The 19370-nt window shown below is 21.1% G+C and overlaps 8 protein-coding genes across 8 annotated transcripts; 4 read left to right on the top strand and 4 right to left on the bottom strand.

Annotated features, from left to right (window-relative positions):
- Positions 1-628: 628 nt before the first annotated feature.
- Positions 629-6023, bottom strand: SRAE_1000007600 (BTB/POZ-like domain and Potassium channel family and Potassium channel tetramerisation-type BTB domain and Potassium channel, voltage dependent, Kv family and Potassium channel, voltage dependent, Kv3 family and Ion transport domain and BTB/POZ fold domain and Voltage-dependent channel, four helix bundle domain-containing protein; the record flags this gene model as incomplete). Its single annotated transcript, XM_024646867.1, has 5 exons — positions 629-870; positions 1199-1503; positions 1572-2384; positions 2423-2768; positions 5942-6023. The coding sequence occupies 5 exons, from the start codon at positions 6021-6023 to the stop codon at positions 629-631; spliced, it is 1788 nt and encodes a 595-aa protein (XP_024501002.1).
- A 2516-nt stretch (positions 6024-8539) lies between these two features.
- On the top strand, positions 8540-9756 carry SRAE_1000007500 (Golgi to ER traffic protein 4 homolog; the record flags this gene model as incomplete). The annotated part of the gene is made up of 2 exons (XM_024646866.1): positions 8540-8548; positions 8599-9756. 2 exons carry the CDS (start codon positions 8540-8542, stop codon positions 9754-9756), a joined length of 1167 nt encoding a protein of 388 aa, XP_024501001.1.
- Positions 9757-10103: 347 nt separating this feature from the next.
- SRAE_1000007400 (Peroxiredoxin-6) lies at positions 10104-10799 on the top strand (the record flags this gene model as incomplete). The annotated part of the gene is made up of 1 exon (XM_024646865.1): positions 10104-10799. One exon carries the CDS (start codon positions 10104-10106, stop codon positions 10797-10799), a length of 696 nt encoding a protein of 231 aa, XP_024501000.1.
- Positions 10800-10860: 61 nt separating this feature from the next.
- Positions 10861-11173, bottom strand: SRAE_1000007300 (Hypothetical protein; the record flags this gene model as incomplete). Its single annotated transcript, XM_024646864.1, has 2 exons — positions 10861-11046; positions 11093-11173. 2 exons carry the CDS (start codon positions 11171-11173, stop codon positions 10861-10863), a joined length of 267 nt encoding a protein of 88 aa, XP_024500999.1.
- Positions 11174-11371: 198 nt separating this feature from the next.
- On the top strand, positions 11372-12102 carry SRAE_1000007200 (Protein FAM210A; the record flags this gene model as incomplete). Its single annotated transcript, XM_024646862.1, has 2 exons — positions 11372-11506; positions 11557-12102. 2 exons carry the CDS (start codon positions 11372-11374, stop codon positions 12100-12102), a joined length of 681 nt encoding a protein of 226 aa, XP_024500998.1.
- Positions 12103-12708: 606 nt separating this feature from the next.
- SRAE_1000007100 (Retinal dehydrogenase 2) lies at positions 12709-14284 on the bottom strand (the record flags this gene model as incomplete). The annotated part of the gene is made up of 2 exons (XM_024646861.1): positions 12709-14148; positions 14186-14284. 2 exons carry the CDS (start codon positions 14282-14284, stop codon positions 12709-12711), a joined length of 1539 nt encoding a protein of 512 aa, XP_024500997.1.
- A 281-nt stretch (positions 14285-14565) lies between these two features.
- SRAE_1000007000 (Sphingomyelin synthase-related protein 1) lies at positions 14566-16031 on the bottom strand (the record flags this gene model as incomplete). Its single annotated transcript, XM_024646860.1, has 2 exons — positions 14566-15861; positions 15909-16031. 2 exons carry the CDS (start codon positions 16029-16031, stop codon positions 14566-14568), a joined length of 1419 nt encoding a protein of 472 aa, XP_024500996.1.
- Positions 16032-18375: 2344 nt separating this feature from the next.
- SRAE_1000006900 (Syntaxin-4) lies at positions 18376-19351 on the top strand (the record flags this gene model as incomplete). Its single annotated transcript, XM_024646859.1, has 2 exons — positions 18376-18621; positions 18668-19351. 2 exons carry the CDS (start codon positions 18376-18378, stop codon positions 19349-19351), a joined length of 930 nt encoding a protein of 309 aa, XP_024500995.1.
- Positions 19352-19370: the final 19 nt, after the last annotated feature.

The raw sequence follows: 19370 nt of genomic DNA, 5'->3' as shown, positions 1-19370 counted from the left end.
ACTTTTTTGTTAACTTTTAATAATATAGTTTGATATTTACAATATATTATAAAACTTTTTATTTTTAAATAATATTATTAGAATTATGATAAAAAAAATGTATCATTAATAATATATTTTTTTTTTCTATTTACAAAAATTATATTATATTTGGTGTTTTATTAAATATTTATAAAAAAACATAGTATTTATACTGATATGAAAATATAAAAAATAAAAAAAAAATTATTTAATTAAAAAAAATAGAGAATATGATTTTATAAATATATGTCTATTCATATATAATTATTTTAATATTTGTTGTAATTTAAATATATATAAAATATATAGATTAATGAATAAAATAAATATATATATATATATATAGTTAGGGGGTAAAAAGAAGAAAAATGATATATAAATATAAAAGTCTATTATATATTAAATAATATTATTATATCAAGTTAATCATTAATCATTTTAAATTAACTTTTCTTTTTCAATTGTTTCTTACCATTATTATCTTTATTCTTTCTTTCTTCTTCTTTTTATGGATGATATTTAAATATTTATTTATATTTACTACATATAAATACATACATATACATGAAGTTCATAAAAAGTTATAATTTTATACATATTTACATATTTAAACGTTTCCTGTTGGAAGCGATGATATTGTACTATCAGTATTGCTTTTTTCTTCATTATTCACTGCTGATTTTAAATGTGTTAATTTTATATCTTGGAGATTAACCTCACCATTTGATGATATTCCATTTGTTGTAGTATTAATATTATTACTATTATTATTATTATTGTTATTATTGTGATTTGATGGTGTTGTATTATTACTTATTTTTAGTGTCGTTGCCATTGTATTATTGTTTTCTAAAAAAATATAAAGTTATAAAAAAAAATTATATATATTTAATATTTTATCATTTATATATTCATTTAATTAAAAAAAAATTTTTTTATAATAATTTTATATATAAATTAAATAAAAATACATTTCCTCTTATAGTTTCTTAATAATATTAAGTTATATAAATTATTCACTAAATAAATCACCTTCGCTATATATTTTATTCTATTTTTAACTTTGAATCGTAAATATTATCTTAAAGTAACATCAATTAGTTTTTAATAAATAAAACTAATTTTTTTTTTTTGATTTATAATAATAAAAATTACTTTAATTATATCTTAAACATACCTTTTTCATTTTGAAGAGAAATAGCATTTCTTCTTCTACCAGTACATAAACCATCCATTGCTTGAGCATACCTTCGTGCCTGAAGTCTAACTTGCTCAACGGGAAGAACACGCCTCCTTTTTCTTGGTAATTTTTCTCTAGCTTGTGAATGTGAATAAAACATAGCAAAATTCGATACAATAACAGGAACAGGAAGAGCTATCGTTAGGACACCCATAATAGCACATAAACTACCCACTAATTTTCCTAAAAATGTTGATGGAGCCATATCACCATAACCAACTGTTGTCATTGTAACAATAGCCCTGAAAAAAAAATATTATCAAAAATAATATATATATATATATATATAAATCTTTTTTTGATAACATACCACCATAAACCGAGAGGAATAGAATTAAATTGATTATTGGGATTGGTTTCTGTCTTCTCTGCATAATAAACTAAAGCAGCAAACATAACAATACCAAGAATCAAGAAAAAAACTAATAATATTAATTCTTTAGCTGAAGCTCTAAATGTATGTATTAAAATTTGAAGACCTCTGTGATGTTGTGTTAATTTAAATAACCTTAATATCCTTATCATTGATAAAAATTCAACGACATCTTTTGGTGCATCATTAATTAATAATCTTACAAGAATAGCATCAATATAAAAACTAATTGTTGCTATTAAATCTATAATATTTAAAGGACTTTTAAAAAATCTTAATTTGTTAGGACAAAAAGTGAAACGTATAATAATTTCAAAAGTAAACCAAATATTACAGGCAAATTCTATTTGTGGAAATATCCAAAAAGGTTCAACATTAGTTTTATCAACTGATAAATAATTTGATGATCCATCAATATTATTTGAATAATTTGATGGATAAATTTCTGTTATAACAATATTAGATGTCTTAAATCCTGAATGTGTTTTAAAACAAAATGATACTATTGATACTATAATAAAACAAACTGATATTATTGCTATATATTTGGCAAATTTAGAAGAATATGGTTCATCAAATAAAGCCCATATTTGTGGTTTAATACGCATCCATGTTGTTATTTTACCTTGCCAATATTCTTCTTCCCAACCAAATTTTTTCATTATTCTTTGTTCACGTGTTTGTGGATCTTCATCTTCAGGAATGTCAAAATCTAATTTATCTAAAACAGCTAATGTTTCTTGAGTATCTCTAAATTAATTATTATTAATATTAAAAAATATACAAACCTATGTTGTGTATATGTCATCCAACAACATGGTTCAACCTGATTAACATCAAGACCCCAGAATTCTAATTCTTCTTCAAAAAGAGGTCCACAAACATCAGTGGGATAATGAAGTTTTCCAGTCCTATAATAATTAAGAATCATAGGAAAAACTCCAGGATGCCTATCAAAATAATATTCATTTAATATTGGATCATAATTAGCTAATGATGGTGTTAACCTTGAAAGTCTAGTAGCAGGAATTTTTTTTAAAGTAGTCTGACTTGTTTCATGTCTTATCCCACCAACATTGAGGATAACCCGTTCATCCATATTTGTTGAAAAGATTGTTGGAGATTGACAACAGTCTAGAAATTTTGAATTAATAAATGAAATTATTTATTCTTTTGTATGTTTTTATTTTTTTTTTATTTTTTTGATGATAATAAAGATTACTTAATAATTATATTAAATAGAAAAAAAAAATGAAGTAAAAAAAAATAATATTATATAAATATTCTTAATACAAATATCATAATGTAAGGTCAAATGTAATTAAAAACAGATGTTGAGGGGGGTAGAAATATAAATAAAATAAATAGACAATAATGTATTTAAAAAATGTGCGTATATATATAATATTAAAAGATAAAAGTAAAATTACAATTTAAAGTAATATTTATTTTTAAACGTATCTTTTAATAGAAGAAGAAAACACAAAATCAAATATAAATGGGGGATATAAAGAATGATAATGGTATTTTTTAGATTGAATGGATAGATGTAAAGAAGTACAAAAGAAGAAATAAATATTCTTTAAAAGAAATAAAAAAAAGTCACTTAAAATAGTATTTTCATTAAAAATTTTTTGAAAAAGATTAACCAATTAAGAAGAAGAGAAAGAAAAAGTATATAAGAAATAAATAATTAAAGCTTTGTCAAGTGCATTTTAAATATACTGATATAGTGGTTATAGACAAAAGATATTGTAAAATATATGGGGATATATAACATAATTGTCTGGTTAAAGAAAAAACATTATCATTATTTTATAAAAAAATTTTTTTTTTTTTTCAATTATAATTTTTTTATAATTTAATATCTCAAAAAAGAAGAAGATTTTATGTAAATTTTAATAAAAGAAAATATTTTTGTCATACTCACAATGACTTTTTTTTTTTACAAAAAATACTATTATTTAAAAATATTTTTATAATAAAAATTAAGAAATGTTAAAAATAACATCAATTTTCATTTTTTAGAAAAAAAAAGTTTTAACTTTTATTATTTTTTGAATTATATAAAATAATTTTTTATACAAATATAAAAAATCAAAATTAAAAGATATTTTCTTATTATTACTATAAATAAAAAAGTAAAAGAAGAAAAATAAAAATTAAATTAAAATTTTTTTGTTATATTTCATGATAAATTATAAATATATAAAATTAATATATATATATATATATTTATATAACTATAAATACATCAAAATTATTTTTTTTTAAATAGAGATATAAATATACATGTTAAAATGATTTACTTCCGTATTAAAATATTTTAAATATAAATAATTTTTGAAAGATAATTTTTTATTAATTAAGAAGAAAAAGTCAATTACCTTCTATGTTGAAGTAAATAGCTGATAAGAAAATACATTGAAATGAAAAAACTTTGTAGTTTAGACTTGTAAAAATAAAGTAAGTATAAAAATAAATGCAGTTACAAAAATAATAAGGATAAATAATTATCAAACAGGGTAAAAAAAACTGTGATATTTTAAGATTAAAAAAATAAAATTTTAAATATTCTATGTTGGAAAATTTTATATTTAAAATATTATAATTAAAAAAATAAGTTAAAAATAAAGTCCATCTAATATTTTATAAAATATATGTATAGAAAAGAAGTGGTTTACACTTAAATATGAAAAGAATGGGATTTTTTTATTATATTTAAAGCAAACGTTTATGTAAATACGATTAAATTTTTGTTAAACAATAAGTTAATTTAAAAACAAGTGCCTTTCTTATTAGTAGGATTGTATTTAAGAGATACTTTTTAATTTGAAACGGGTTAAAAAAGTATTAAAAATTGAAAGTTAAATATCTTAAAAAAAGTATATTATTAAGAATTGTTTTTTAATTTAAATAAAAAATATTTTAAATAAATATTTTTTTAAGTTAAAAAAAAACAATAATTTATAATTTATTTCAAGCTTACTTTTTTTTATCCAAGATATAGTAAAATAAAAAGAATCACAATTATATAAAATAAATGATAGATGAATCTTTAAATACAAAATTTATAGTAATAAAAGCACAATGAAATTTTTGTTAAAATTCTTATCAACAGCGTAAATTTACTCACAGAATACTAATAATAAAAATAGGTATAATAATTTTATTTTGACAAAGAATTATATGTTAAAAATTACCCAATTACAATGGTAGAATAAATTTTTTAATAATAAATAAAGATGATTACTAAAATGAAAAAAGTTAAATTTTATGTTTATAATAATTATTGTTTTTACTTTTCTATATATCTCTTTTCCTCTTAACAACACTGATAAATAGTTACAAGTAAAAATTTTGTTACTGATTTTTGATATTACATAATAAGGATAATTAAAAGTTTTATGATTAATAATTTAATATATAATATATATATATTATAATTATTAGAGTAAAATTTCTTTTAACTATATAATGATAAAATAAAAAAATATATTATAATAAATAGTAATGAAATGTGTGCATTTTATGATATTTGATGGTAAAATATATATTAATACATATATATTAATGATATATAAATGAAAAAAAAATTAATTCTTCCTTTTGCCATAAAAATATAGGGGGTGTAAAAGGTTAAAAAAGTTATTTAAATATTCTTTTTTAACAAAAGTAAAATTAATGAGAAAATGTTTGAAAGTTTTTTTTTCTTCTAAAGTATAGATAGATATAGTAAATCATTAAAATGCAATCATGAAAAAAGAAATAAATTTATACGTGTTGATATCTGTATATAATATGTCATTTTTTTTTTACCACAAGGAAATCTATATTAATGGAATATAAAATTAACAAAAAAAAAAGTAAGAATTTAGATTATATAAAAAAAAATGGATTGAATATTTAATATCTTTCAGAGGTGTTTAGAGATATATTTTAGTTAAAAGAATGAATTAAAAAAAGGAGTAAAATAAATGATTTATATATGTTTGAGATAGTATATAAATATATACACTATTTATAGAGTTTCAATGAAAAATGAATTAATGATTATATGAATTAATAATTTTATATATCAAGATTAGAAGTATCAAATTATTATTTTTAGGATTTTTGGGTAATAGAAAAACCTATTATGGGAAAATAAAAGAGATTTTATTTTTGTTTAATATATAATACTAAAAAGATAAAGATATAGGGACAATAAAATGATATAATATATTTATTTGATGATTAATAAATATATATTTATAAATAAATAGAATAATAAGGATTTTTTTTTTAAATATTTCATTTAAACTTACCTCGGTCAATGGTAAAAGCTGAGAAACGTCGAGTTGTTTCATGTAAGTTCAAAAGTTGTTTAGAAATATTAAAATTTTCCATAATAACAATATAATTAAAAAAAAAACAAAAATAAATAAATTTCTTGATATATTACTTTTTTAAATAAGCCAAAAATGTTTAGAAGTTGATTTTTGATATGCCAAATAAAAGATATTATATTTAAAATGGCATATATTGTAGATAAAATTAAATTTATACAATATTTTGAAGCTAAAGAGAAATTACAATCAAAGCACTACTACAACTCTGTTCAAGATTAGTTTATTATAATTTGCTCCTTATTATGGTAGATATTTGAAAGTCTCAATCCTAAAATTATAACCTTTCTTAGTATGCTAAAATATATTCTAAAAGAGAGTATCCTATTAAAAAGAGTGTATATTATTTATTATTTTACTTTTAAGAATCTTTATATACATATGTAAATTATATTAATTTCCTAAAAATTTATTATAAACTAATATAAGAAATTACTATATATTTAAATGGTAAATAATGTATTTAAAAAGTAAAAAAGTTATTATTATTTGTTAAAAATGCATCAAAATTTAATACATAATTTAAAACTTTTTTTTTTTCAATTTCCACAGTTGAAGATTTTTTTTAAGAAAATTGGTGGGTTAATATAATCATTTAACCATAGTTCAAGACATTAAAAAAAGGACAAAAAATTTAATGTTAAAGAATTTTTTTTTTTAAAAAAATATTAATTCTTTTTTTATATTACTTTTAATCAACATTATATCACTACATTTATTTAATACTTTCTTATATAAAGTTTAAAGATGAATTTTATTTATAAAGGGTTTCTTTGTATAATAATATGAACGTAACAATATTTGTTTAGTGTTAAGTTTATAAAAATATATAAAATATACAATATTAATAAAATAAAGTAATAAAAATATAAATTATTCTTTAGATATAACTAGGTGAGTAAATTAAATTGTGAGGTAAATAGTAATAGTAATCTATTTTAAATAAAACATTTATTAATAACTTTTTTTTATTACTATTTGTTTCCTTATTTCTTTAACATTTCCCTTTTTTTTTATAGGTATACTAAAAACATTAGTTGATTACAAAGAAAACACAAAAAGACATTATACCTCGGATAATAAATTTTATTTTGTTAAAACAAAAAAAAATTAGTGTAAATTTTAAAAGTTATATTTATTTTTGACTAGTAATAATAAATTACTTTCCTTTAAAATAATAAAAGGCATTTTATCAAACCAATTTGTATTCTTACATAATTGGCGATTCTATGCATATAAGGAAGAGTTTATATATATATATATATATTCATAAATAAATTCATATTTTCGATTAAGTAGACAATTTGTATAAATGTCAAAAATATTATATATATTTTTCAGAAAGGGAAAAAAAGTATAGCTAAATTGAGACAAAAAATTATATAACGTTAGTTAGAAATAAAATTATTCCATTGAGAATAATGAGAAAAATTAGTTTTTTTTTTTAACAAAATTAACTATTTTCTTTGATGGAGAAGAAGATTAAAAATAGATATATAATTATGTTCTTCTAATGATTATTTTTATTAAAAAGGTGAAAAAAATTTTTAAAACATAATAATGTTTTATTATATTATTATATTTCAGGTAATGTAAAAGAAATAATAAAATTTATTTAATTTTAACTTTGATATAATAAAAAAAAGTTATTAAAATTTTTTTTAAAATAATTATTTTTATAAAAATAGTCAAATGATGATAGGAGTTTTGAAGGCAAATAAAAAAGCTTAAGAAAAAATTTTTTCCCATTATTTGTAGTGATTTTGTAAAATGAAAAGAAAATTTTTATGAATAGAACATATAAGTATATATATATATATATATATATATTTATTTATTTATTTTCATTTATTCAAAAGACCCATCTTCATTTTATATAATATGTTTGTATCTACATTTTGTTATCTGATTTTAAAACTTAAATTATTGTAACTTTTGTTGCTTTTTCTCCTTTTCTTCAACTTATTTCTTAGTCAAGGAGAAAAGTTTTAAAAGGCATCATGTTTTAGATACTATTATAATTTTTCTTTATCTATCTATTGATAAAAATACCATTAACAGAGTTGAGACATGCAATTGTCTTCTATATGAATGGTTTTTTTTTAAGCTATTTTAATATTCTGATGAGATAATGGATTAAAAATGATAAGGAACTATAAGAAAATCTTTTGGGAGAAAAGAATGGAATATAAAAATTATTAAATGAACAGTTGGAAAAAGACAGATGCTTTGATTAACTTTCGAGGATGTTTTCCTATGTATTATTTACATATGTTACATTTTATGTAATTTTAATAGGAAATGTAATAACATTATTCACCATTTTGAAAATTTTAAACATAATTTATTTGTTCGACTTTTGTTATCAAAAAAAAAAAACAATATTTTTTATGCCTTTATTTTGATTTTTTTTCTTACAAAGAATTATTTGGAATGTTGCAAAGGGACTATTAACAATGATATTTTTTTCTTTACAATTGTTGGAATTTTTTACTATCAAATAATTTAGAAGTTAACATGGCTAGAGTAAGTTTTTTTATTCTTTTTTTTTGTTAAGAAAATATGTTTTTTTATAGGTTGAGAAGTTATTAAGAAGACTTGATGATTCTTTTAATGATGGAAATTATTATGAAGCGCATCAAATATGTAGAACTGTAAACAATAGACTAAGAATATCAAAAGAATTTGAAAAACTTTCACAAATTTTATGGTCAGGTTTAATTAAACTTTTTGAAAAAGCTGAAATTTCAAGTGGTGAAGATTTAGCATATCTTTACATTGATTCTTTAAGAGATGGAAAAATTTTATGTGATACCAACATTTTAACAAATTTTACCTACCTTCTTCAAAACATACCTAAAACTGTATCAACAAATAGTAGTAGTAATGATGAAAAAAGTATAGATAACAGAAACAAATTGATTGGAAATTTTATTAACTATACAAAAGTAGTTGCACAAACAGAACCTGAAAAAATTCGTGGAATGGAGAGTGCTTTTGTAGTTCTTGGAAAACAATTAGCAAAGGAAGGTAATTATGTTGCTGCAGAGAATCAATTTATGATGGGAAATGACGGTGAAGGAACTTCTGAGATGATTTTAAAGATAACAGAAGGAGATACAACATTAGATTGTGAAAAATATTTGTTGCGTGCAATTTTCCAATTATTATGTATGAAAAAGGTTCATGTAGCATCTATTGTTTTGAAAAATTATATGTCCAAACATATTTTATTTAATCAACAAAAACCAGCATATGTTTCACAAGTTGGAAATTTTCTATGGTTATTTATAGCATGTTTAGAAGGAGGATATTTAACACAAACATCAACATTAATTAAAAGAACAGAATGTATCTATCTTTTGATTGAAGGTGGTGATAAATATATTGATAGAATAATGGAAGTATTTTTTAATATTAAGAAAGAGAAAAATGACAAGAAAAATAATTTATTAGAAAATTTAATGCAATCTATTGGGGGTGGAAAAGAAACTTCAAATAATGAAGATGGAAATACAAATGCATTTAGTGATAGTCCAGTAGGAGACAAAGATATTCTTGGAATAACATCAAATGTTCATAGTATAGAAAGTATGACAGATAAATTATTTGAATATTTTGAAGACTGCCATGAAGAGATTCCTGTTAAAATTGAGGAAACAAAAGATTGTAAAAATGATGAGCCAACTAAGAATATTAAAGAACTTTTAATTGACAATGATGAATTGGATTAATGGATAAAGTTTAAATTTTTATATAATTTTGTTTTTGAGAAAAAATATTTTTTAGTATAAGTATTTATAAAAAATCTATATTTTATTTTAATAATTCTGTTGTATTTTATGGTTTTCCCAGTATTCAGTATATACGAACATTTGACTGATTCTTAAAAAGATACCTTGTCAACCATTGAAAAAGCATCTCCTTGGTGTATATCATTAAAACTTTTAATATATATATCAAATTCTACATTTAAAAATTTTTTATAATTGTCTTTCATCGAATATAGTTGTTTTAAATAACTGAAATAAACGTTTATACTGATTTTTTTTACTATTTATTTATATTTTAGAAATAAATTATGACACTTAAACTCGGAGATAAATTTCCTAATTTTTCATGTATAACATCTCATGGAAAAATAGATGATTTTCACCAGTGGCTTGATTCATCTTGGGGTATTCTATTTTCACATCCAGCAGATTTTACACCTGTTTGTACAACTGAACTTGCTAAAGCTGTTGAATTGGTACCAGAATTTAAGAAACGAAATGTTAAAATTATAGCTCTATCTATAGATGATGAAATATCACATGTAAAATGGTGTGATGATATCATTGAATATGGTAAACATGTAGGTTTACTTGAAAATCATTATGAAAAAACTTCATTTCCTTTTCCAATTATTGCTGATGTTAATAGGGAACTAGCAACTAAACTTGGAATGTTAGATCCAGAAGAAATTGGTTCAGATGGTATGCCATTAACAGCTAGAGCCGTTTTCATTATTGGACCAACAAAAGAACTTAAACTTAGTATTTTATATCCAGCAACAACTGGAAGAAATTTTGATGAGATACTTCGTGTTATTGATTCTCTTCAACTCACATCTGTTAAAAAAGTTGCAACTCCTGTTAATTGGAAAAATGGAGATAAATGCATGATTATTCCATCTCTTTCAAATGAAGATGCGGAAACGCTTTTTGGTAAAAATATTGATTCAATTAATGTACCATCAAAAAAGAATTATCTTCGTTTAACACATATACATCAATGAATAAAAAAAATAATTTAATTTAAATATTTATTTACAGTTCAAAAAAAGGTATAAATAAATATTATAAATCCTTATCTGTTTCTAAAGCATGCTTTCTACTTCTTGTTATCGGGCCTTTAGTTTCAACACTCTGAAAAGATGTTTCTTTGGTAGGGTCTACTTTAGAATCTAAAAGTGTTTTGATATCAGGTGATGGCATACTTGTATTGCTAAACCTTTTTCCGGCATTTTTACTATCACATTTGTCCTAAAATTATTTTTATTAAAAAAATTTTAAAAATTTCCTTTACTACCTTATATGAATCTAAATCTTTTATTAAAGCGTCCAATTCACAAGCCTTGACATCAATTCTTGTACATGGAAGACGAAGCATATTCTAATAAAAAATACTATTACAACATTGTAATAATAATATAACGGTAGTCTTTATTCCATTATTTCCTTTCAGGATAACTGTGAAAAATATTTTTGCTTACCAATAAAATTACAATTGTCTATTTTGTATTTTTTTTTAAAAAATATTATTAATAGTATATAATTTATTTATTTATTTTTATACTTATGTGAAAAGATGTTAATTTCACAATATGCTATACAATTACCAAAAGTATGTAAAACAATATTACAATATAGAAACTTATCTATAATAAAAAGTTATAAATTACATTTAAATGATTCTCGTAGATATTTTTCGACGTCCCCTCAAGTAAGTTTTTTTTTTTTATACTTTTATATAGTTTTTTTTTTTTTAAATAGAATCTTAGATTTGCATTTTCTATGGATGAAGAAACTAAAAATAAAAAATTAAAAGGAATTATCAAAGAAAAAATTGAAGTTCCACCAACAACTGCTACAGGAAAATTAAAATATTTTGCAAAAAGATATGGATATATTGTAATTCCTGTTTATATTTTTGTTTATCTATCATTTCTTTTTGGTTTATATTGTCTTGTAAAAAGTGGTGTTGATATTATTAATTTAGTGGAAAAATTACATTTACCATCAACAATAGTAAATAAGGTTAAAAATACACCTCCAGAAGCAAGTGCCTTACTAACTGCATTTTTGTTAAACAAACTTTGTGGACCCATAAGATTAATTTTAGTTTTAGGAGGAACACAAGTTTCAATTAAAATGTTACAACGTTTAAATTTACTTAAGACAGCTAAAGAAGTTGAATTTAAATTTAGAAGTGATTATTCATTGAAGAAGCAAATTTACAAGCTTCGTTATGGTGCAGTTAAGAAAAATTTAAATAAAAAACTAGAAAAATTTAAAGATTATAAAAATTTTAAAAAATGATTAGTAATCAGGTATTAGGAACATTTCTGAAAAAATTAATAAAAAGTGTAAGAATTTATTAAGTAAAAAAAATATTTAGATATTTTTTAAAAATTTTTCTATGATAATTGTTTATAACTAAAAATCGTATACAAATAAATATTTTTAAGATATGAAAAAAAAGTTTTCATGATTTTAAATATCAATCATCTTTTTAATATCACAAAATATTTTACAAATTATAGAATTTAAAAAGAAAACTATATGTTTTTTTAGATTTATATTGAATAAGAATAATTTTTAAACCTCTATTAATAAAAGTATCATTAATTTATATTAATGATTATTTTATTTTAAACTTTGTTGATTAATACATTTTGCTTTTAATTTAATTGTCAAATATCAAAACATAAGAAATTTCTTGATATTTTAATCTTTCTAATGTATTATTAATAAAGATTTTTGACAAACAATAAAAAAAAGTTAAATAACTAATAAAAGATGTAATAAAAATACTAAATATACGTTTTTAATTTATTTTTATCTTTTTCTTATTGTATTTTATTTGGAAAGAGTTCTAATAGATAAATATTAACTAATTCATTCATAATAAATTTATAAAAACAATTACGAATTTTTTTGGGGTACTTTTATTGTTACTGTCTTAACTTCCGAATATGCCTGAAGTCCGTATTCTCCTAGCTCCCTTCCTATTCCTGACATTTTATATCCACCAAATGGTGCTGCAGCATCAAATACATCATAACAATTTACCCATACAGTTCCAGCACGAATATTGTTTGCTACATGAAGTGCTCTGTTAACATTATTTGTCATAACTCCTGCTGCGAGACCATAAATTGTATCGTTAGCTTTTGTAACTAAATCATTTTCATCTTCAAACTTGAAGATACTAAAAACTGGACCAAAAATTTCTTCTTGAGCAATTGTCATATCATTAGTAACATCAGCAAATATTGTTGGCTCTACAAAGCATCCTTCACGATTTAAAGATGATCCTCCGGTTACAAGTCTTGCCCCCTCAGTTTTCCCTAATTCAATATACTTAAGAATAGTTTCAACTTGTTTCTTGTCAATTTGTGGTCCATGCTCAACTCCTTCTTCAAATGCTGAACCAATCTTTAACTTTTCAACAGTATTTTTAGCTTTTTCAATAAATTCATCATATATAGAAGCTTGAACAAAAGTTCTAGTTCCAGCACAACAACATTGCCCCATATTAAACATAACTCCATGAACAGCTTGTTTAACCGCTTCATCAACATTAACATCATCAAAAATTATATTAGGACTTTTACCACCTAATTCAAGTGTAACTTTTTTTAAGTTACTATTAGCTGCATCATTCATAATTATTTTTCCAATTTGAGTACTTCCTGTAAAAGCTATTTTATCTACATTTGGATGTTTTGCAAGAGCACTACCAGCAGTTGGTCCATAACCCGTAATAATATTAATAACTCCATCAGGAAAACCAGCTTCTTTTGTCAAAGCGGCAAAATGAAGAGCAGAAAGTGGAGTTTGTTCTGCAGCTTTAAATACCATCGTGTTACCCATAGCAAGAGCTGGTCCAAATTTCCATGTTAATAAGAGTAATGGAAAATTCCATGCTGAAATTTGGCCACAAACTCCAATTGGTTCATGTCTTGTATAACTAAAATAATCTCCATCTATTGGTATTGTCTTTCCATGATTCTTATCTGCCCATCCAGCATAATAACGAAGACATTTAATTGATAATCCAAGATCAGCAATATACGCTATTGGATATGGTTTACCATTATCTAATGATTCAAGTGTAGCAAGAATGATACGATCTCTTTCTACAAGATCAGCTAATTTATTAAGTAAAATTCCACGATATGACGCATCCATTCTTCTCCATTCTGAACCAAGTTCAAAAGCTTTTCTTGCTGAATTAACAGCAATATCTATATCTATATGATCTCCTTCCGATACCGAAGTAATAACTTTATTATTACCAGGATTTATAGTTTCAAAAGTTCTTCCATTACATGAATCAACGAATTGATTATTAATAAAAAGCTAAAATATAAAAAAAAAAAAATTATTTTAAAGTTACCTTATTATATTTAGGTGTAAAAGTAAGAGCAGGTGGTGGAACTTTTAATGTTCTAACAGCAATTACTGATTTTCTAGCTAATAAATTAAATTTAAGCATTTTTAACCTAAAAATTTATATCATTAATATTATATAAATGTCATTAAAAAATTCATGAAAAAAAATTAGTAATTTGGTGACATAACACCAATCAATTTTATATGAAATCTTATCAGCAATAGATAATAAAATAATTCACATAATAAATAAACTATAGTAAAAATTTTTCATGCAAAATTATTTTTAAATAAATAATCTTACAAATTAAAAATAAAAAAATTTATTCATTTAATTACATTACAAAAAATATTCTTCAATAATTAATACTAAGGCAACATTATTTATTTTTTTACTTTAACTTTTCTGTTTCTAACTTTATTATTTATATTTAAATCATAATCATTAAAAATAAATTTCTTATCATTATCTTTAATAACTGGTGATAATGATCTTTTACTTTTTTTAATAAAAGATATAATTTTTCCAAATTGAATAGGCCACTCATACTCATTTAAAAGTCTTCCTTGACCACCTGCTTCAAAAAACCATCCTAAAGGAAACCAAATTCTTACCCGAGAATCTGTTGTATTTAAATTCATTGAATTATAAGCATAAGCATGATAATATAAAAACATTCTTGAACTTATATAAAAAGCAATAAAAACATCGATTGAATAATGTTCATGACCAGCTAGAATAAAGAAAATTGCGAAAAAATTCATTACCCATGTAGACGTATGAAGTAAATACCATGAATCAGGTGTATACTCGGTAATAAGTAAATTTAATAAAGTTATTGCTGTCGTATGACCAGAAAACATATAATCACCACATGTTCTAACACCTTGTATTGACATTCCAAGTTTAGACCATATATGAAAAGCATGTTGTAATTTATCTGATAAACTATCATATTCTTTTGCTGTACATTCAAGATGATGTCCAGGAACAGAAAGTGATGTAATAAGCATTGTTACACATCTTAATAAAAATACTGTTCCAACAAGTGAAAACATTCTTCTCATAATAACTATACGATGTTTATGGAAAAATAAAACAATAAACCAAATAGACATTAAAATAACACCAATTAATTCACAAACTTCAAAAGCCCAAGGAATTAATGGCAAATTATCGAGAATGAGATCAGGTAATGGTGGATATGTCTTCATATCTGGAACTCTTGAATGTACAATGACCATTACAAATGATGTTATCCATAATGATAATGAACAATATAAAAATGCAATAGCTAATTTCCATATAGCTTTAGAGTGTGTATCTGGAGATTCAACATGCCTTATTATATCTTCTCTTGATAAAAGATGAATTTCCTCAAATAAATCATCTGTTTCCATATTTCTTTTAGATATTGTTTTGTATGATGTAACACTTTCCATTATATAACCATCATTTTCACTAAAAGAACTTTTTACTTCATTTGATATAGCTAAATTAGCTGGTGGATCTTCTGGATTAGAATATTGTGAATCTTTATTATCATATCCATAAGACGACAAATTTTTTAATAAATTAATTGCTTTAATTAATTTTTTAATATCTCCTAAACATGATATTGACATTGGTGGTTCTTTTAAATCTTTTTCACTTAATTCTAATAATGTACAGCCATCAATCTTAAATTATTATGATAATAAAAATAAAAAGAATATTATATATTTACTTTATGTTGTTGTGAAAATAAATGTGCATATTGAGGAAATCCCTGATCAAATAACCAATCAGAAACATCCATATAATTCCATTCTTCTGGAGATTTACTTATTAATTGTATATTTTTACCCATTATATCTAAAAGAAAATTAAAAATTAATAAAAGAAAAAAAAATTATATTAGTAAATGATAACGTTACTTTTAAATTAATATAATGTAATCATTATATATATAAATATATATATATATAAAATAATAAAAAGTTTCAAAAGAGAAATATATTATTATTAATAATGATAAACATAGTAACCAAAATTATTTTAATTTGTGGAAAAATGTTCTTTTAACAATTTATTTAAAAAATATCTTTTTTTTTTTGTTGTTATTATTATATATATCTTATCAAATAATTTTTTTATTTAAAAAAAAATTTTAAATATTTTTTAAAAATAAAATATAATGACTTTTAATAAAATTGATTTTTATAAAATTAGTGTAAATGTTAATATAACATAATAGTAAAAATAAGTGTTTATATAATATTATAAACTATTAGTCTTGTTAAAATATATGAAGGTCTATCGATAGTGCAAAAGAATAGTTTATAATATATATATACATATATATATATATATATATATATAAGTACAGATGGTTGATAGATTTTAAATATATAATTATTTAAATAATTTATAAAAAAAAATACCAATTTAAAATAATAAAATGTTAAAAAAAAATATTAATTATTAAGTAAAATTTGTAGCAAAAACAACTATAAATAATGAAATAAATTAAATATATCTTTTAATATATTATATGAAAGTGAAATTTTTTAATGTCGTTTAAAAACTTGTTATTTTCTGTTTTTATATATATATTTTTTTTTGTAGGAATGTTTCTAAACAAATCATGTTATCTATTTGTCAGATGTAAACATAGTTTATAATAATGTTTCGTTGAAGTATTGATGGTAAAAGTATATGGAAAAGCAAATAATCATGATTTCAAAAAGCTCGATTAAATATTTGTATTTGAATGTATAGATAACATAGTATTGGTGTTTTTTTTCAATATATACATTTATTTTTTCTCTATTCTCAAAAATTATAAAAAGTAACATTTTTTTTATATAATTAATAAACTTATTAACTTTTAAAAATTTTATATTAATTTCAAAGTTAAATGAACTTTACTATTTATAATATTTAATTTTACTCCATCTCAGAAATTTGACTCATTGACAAAACACAAATATACATATACATATATAAATATATAATATCTTTTTGAAGGTAAAATGTCTATTTATATTTATAAAATATATTGAATAGAATTGTTCAAATAAAGTTTGAGTCACTAGTAAATTGTATTAAAAGTTAGTTATATGTAAATTACATTTATATATTTTTGTTATTTAACTTTTTATTTATATTAAAGTTTTTAAAATCATATATATTATAGTGAAAAATCAAAAAATATTTTTATATACATTAAAATTGTTTTAATTTACAAAGAAAAAAATGATACATATATTAATATCTTTTTTATTATTAAATGTTGTGATTCATTATTCCTTTATTTTAAAAACAATCATTTTTGTTACCATAACAACATTTTATTATTTTGATAAAAACGATATTATATTTTAAAAAATCATAATAAATGATTGATTAAGAATTTTATTATATTTTACTTAACGTAACTTACAATTAATATTAAGTTTAGTATTTACATTTACTATTTATTTATATGCTTATATTATTTTATACAATGTTAATGATAAAACTTTTAAATCATTCATATATTCATTAACAATAAAAAAAAAATTTTACTTTTAGAGATAGATTTTTTCATGTGTAGAATAAAATTTGGGGTTTATATATATATTTAATGTATACAGCTGTTTTAATACAAAATTTATGGTAAACTTTTATCTGTTATTAACTAAAAATTTTTGACAAATACTACCTTTATTACTAGGAATTATATTTATAATTAAATTTTATATTTTTAATCTTGAAGATAATAATATTATACTTTTATTTCATGATTTATATTATTATATTTTAAGTAAGCATTTTTATTGTATTTAGTAAAGTGAGTAGATGTCTTTTTGTTAAATATTAACTTTTAATATTTATTCTTAACGAACTTTCACCTATTTGACGTTATACTTACACGAAATTGCTTTAAAATATATTCATAAATTGAATTGTGTCTATTTCATTGAAGGTAATTAGAAATAAAATAATTATTTTAAAAATGTTTGTCCAAAGATAAAAATTTTTTTTAATATATATTAACACGTTATTATACATATTTTATTGATAAATTTTTTACTTTTAAAATATTATTAGTCATATCGTTGACAAATGATACTAAAAGGTTATTAAATTTTTAATATTTTTGATAACACAAATTTTTTTAATGTTTTTATTTAAGATAAATTTATTTCAAATTTCATTTTAATTTTAAAATGGTTAGAGATAGATTATCAGAATTTCGAAGAAAAGGAAATCAAGAATCAAACGATTATGGTATTGATAGAAATCCATCTATATCTATAACAACATTAACAAATCAATCAACAAGAACTCAATTATTTTTTGAAGCAATAAATGAAATTAATTTGTCAATTGATCAATTACAAGAACGTGTTGAAGCAGTTAAAAAAAAACAAAATGATATACTTTTACAAACAGTTGTACAAAGTACAGAAAAAGTTTGTTTAAATTATTTATTATTATTATATTTTTTTTTTTATATAGAATCAATTAGAAGAAATTATTAGTGATATTAAAAGTACTATTAAAATTTTACGTTCTCGTGTCAAAAGAATTGAAGCTGATATAAGAAGTGAAGAGTTAAATGGAACTATGCAAACAAGAACTGGAGCTGATTTAAAAATAAAAAAAAATCAATGTGAATTTATTAATAAAAGACTTAGAGATGTATTATTTTTATTTAATGATTCACAAATTGAATACAAAAATCGTGTTTCTAAAAGAGTTAAAAGGCAATTAGATATGGCAGGTGAACATTTAACAGAAAATGAAGTTAATACTATGCTAGATTCACATTCAGATCAAATTTTTTATAAATCATTAAATCCTATATCATTAGCAGGAAGGATGGCATTAGAAGATGCAGAAGCAAGACATAAAGAAATATTAAATCTTGAAAATAGTATAGCAGAATTAAATGAAATATTTGTTGATATACATGATTTAGTTAAAAGCCAAAGTTTTATGGTTGATAATATTGCTTCAAATATTGAATCAGCAGTTGATTATACAGATGAAGGAAGAGTTAATGTTGTACAAGCTGTAAGACATAAAAAAGCTGCTTTAAAAAAGAAAATACTTGTTATATCTATTATTACACTTATATTAATAATATTAATTGTTGTTGCTATCATTCTTGGTGTTGTTTTAGGAGGTAAAAGAAATTAAAAAAAAAAAAAAAAAATTT

This window comes from Strongyloides ratti (genome assembly GCF_001040885.1).
Source record: "Strongyloides ratti genome assembly S_ratti_ED321, chromosome : 1".
Lineage (NCBI taxonomy): Eukaryota > Metazoa > Nematoda > Chromadorea > Rhabditida > Strongyloididae > Strongyloides > Strongyloides ratti.
This window is presented reverse-complemented; position numbering and strand designations above follow the sequence as displayed.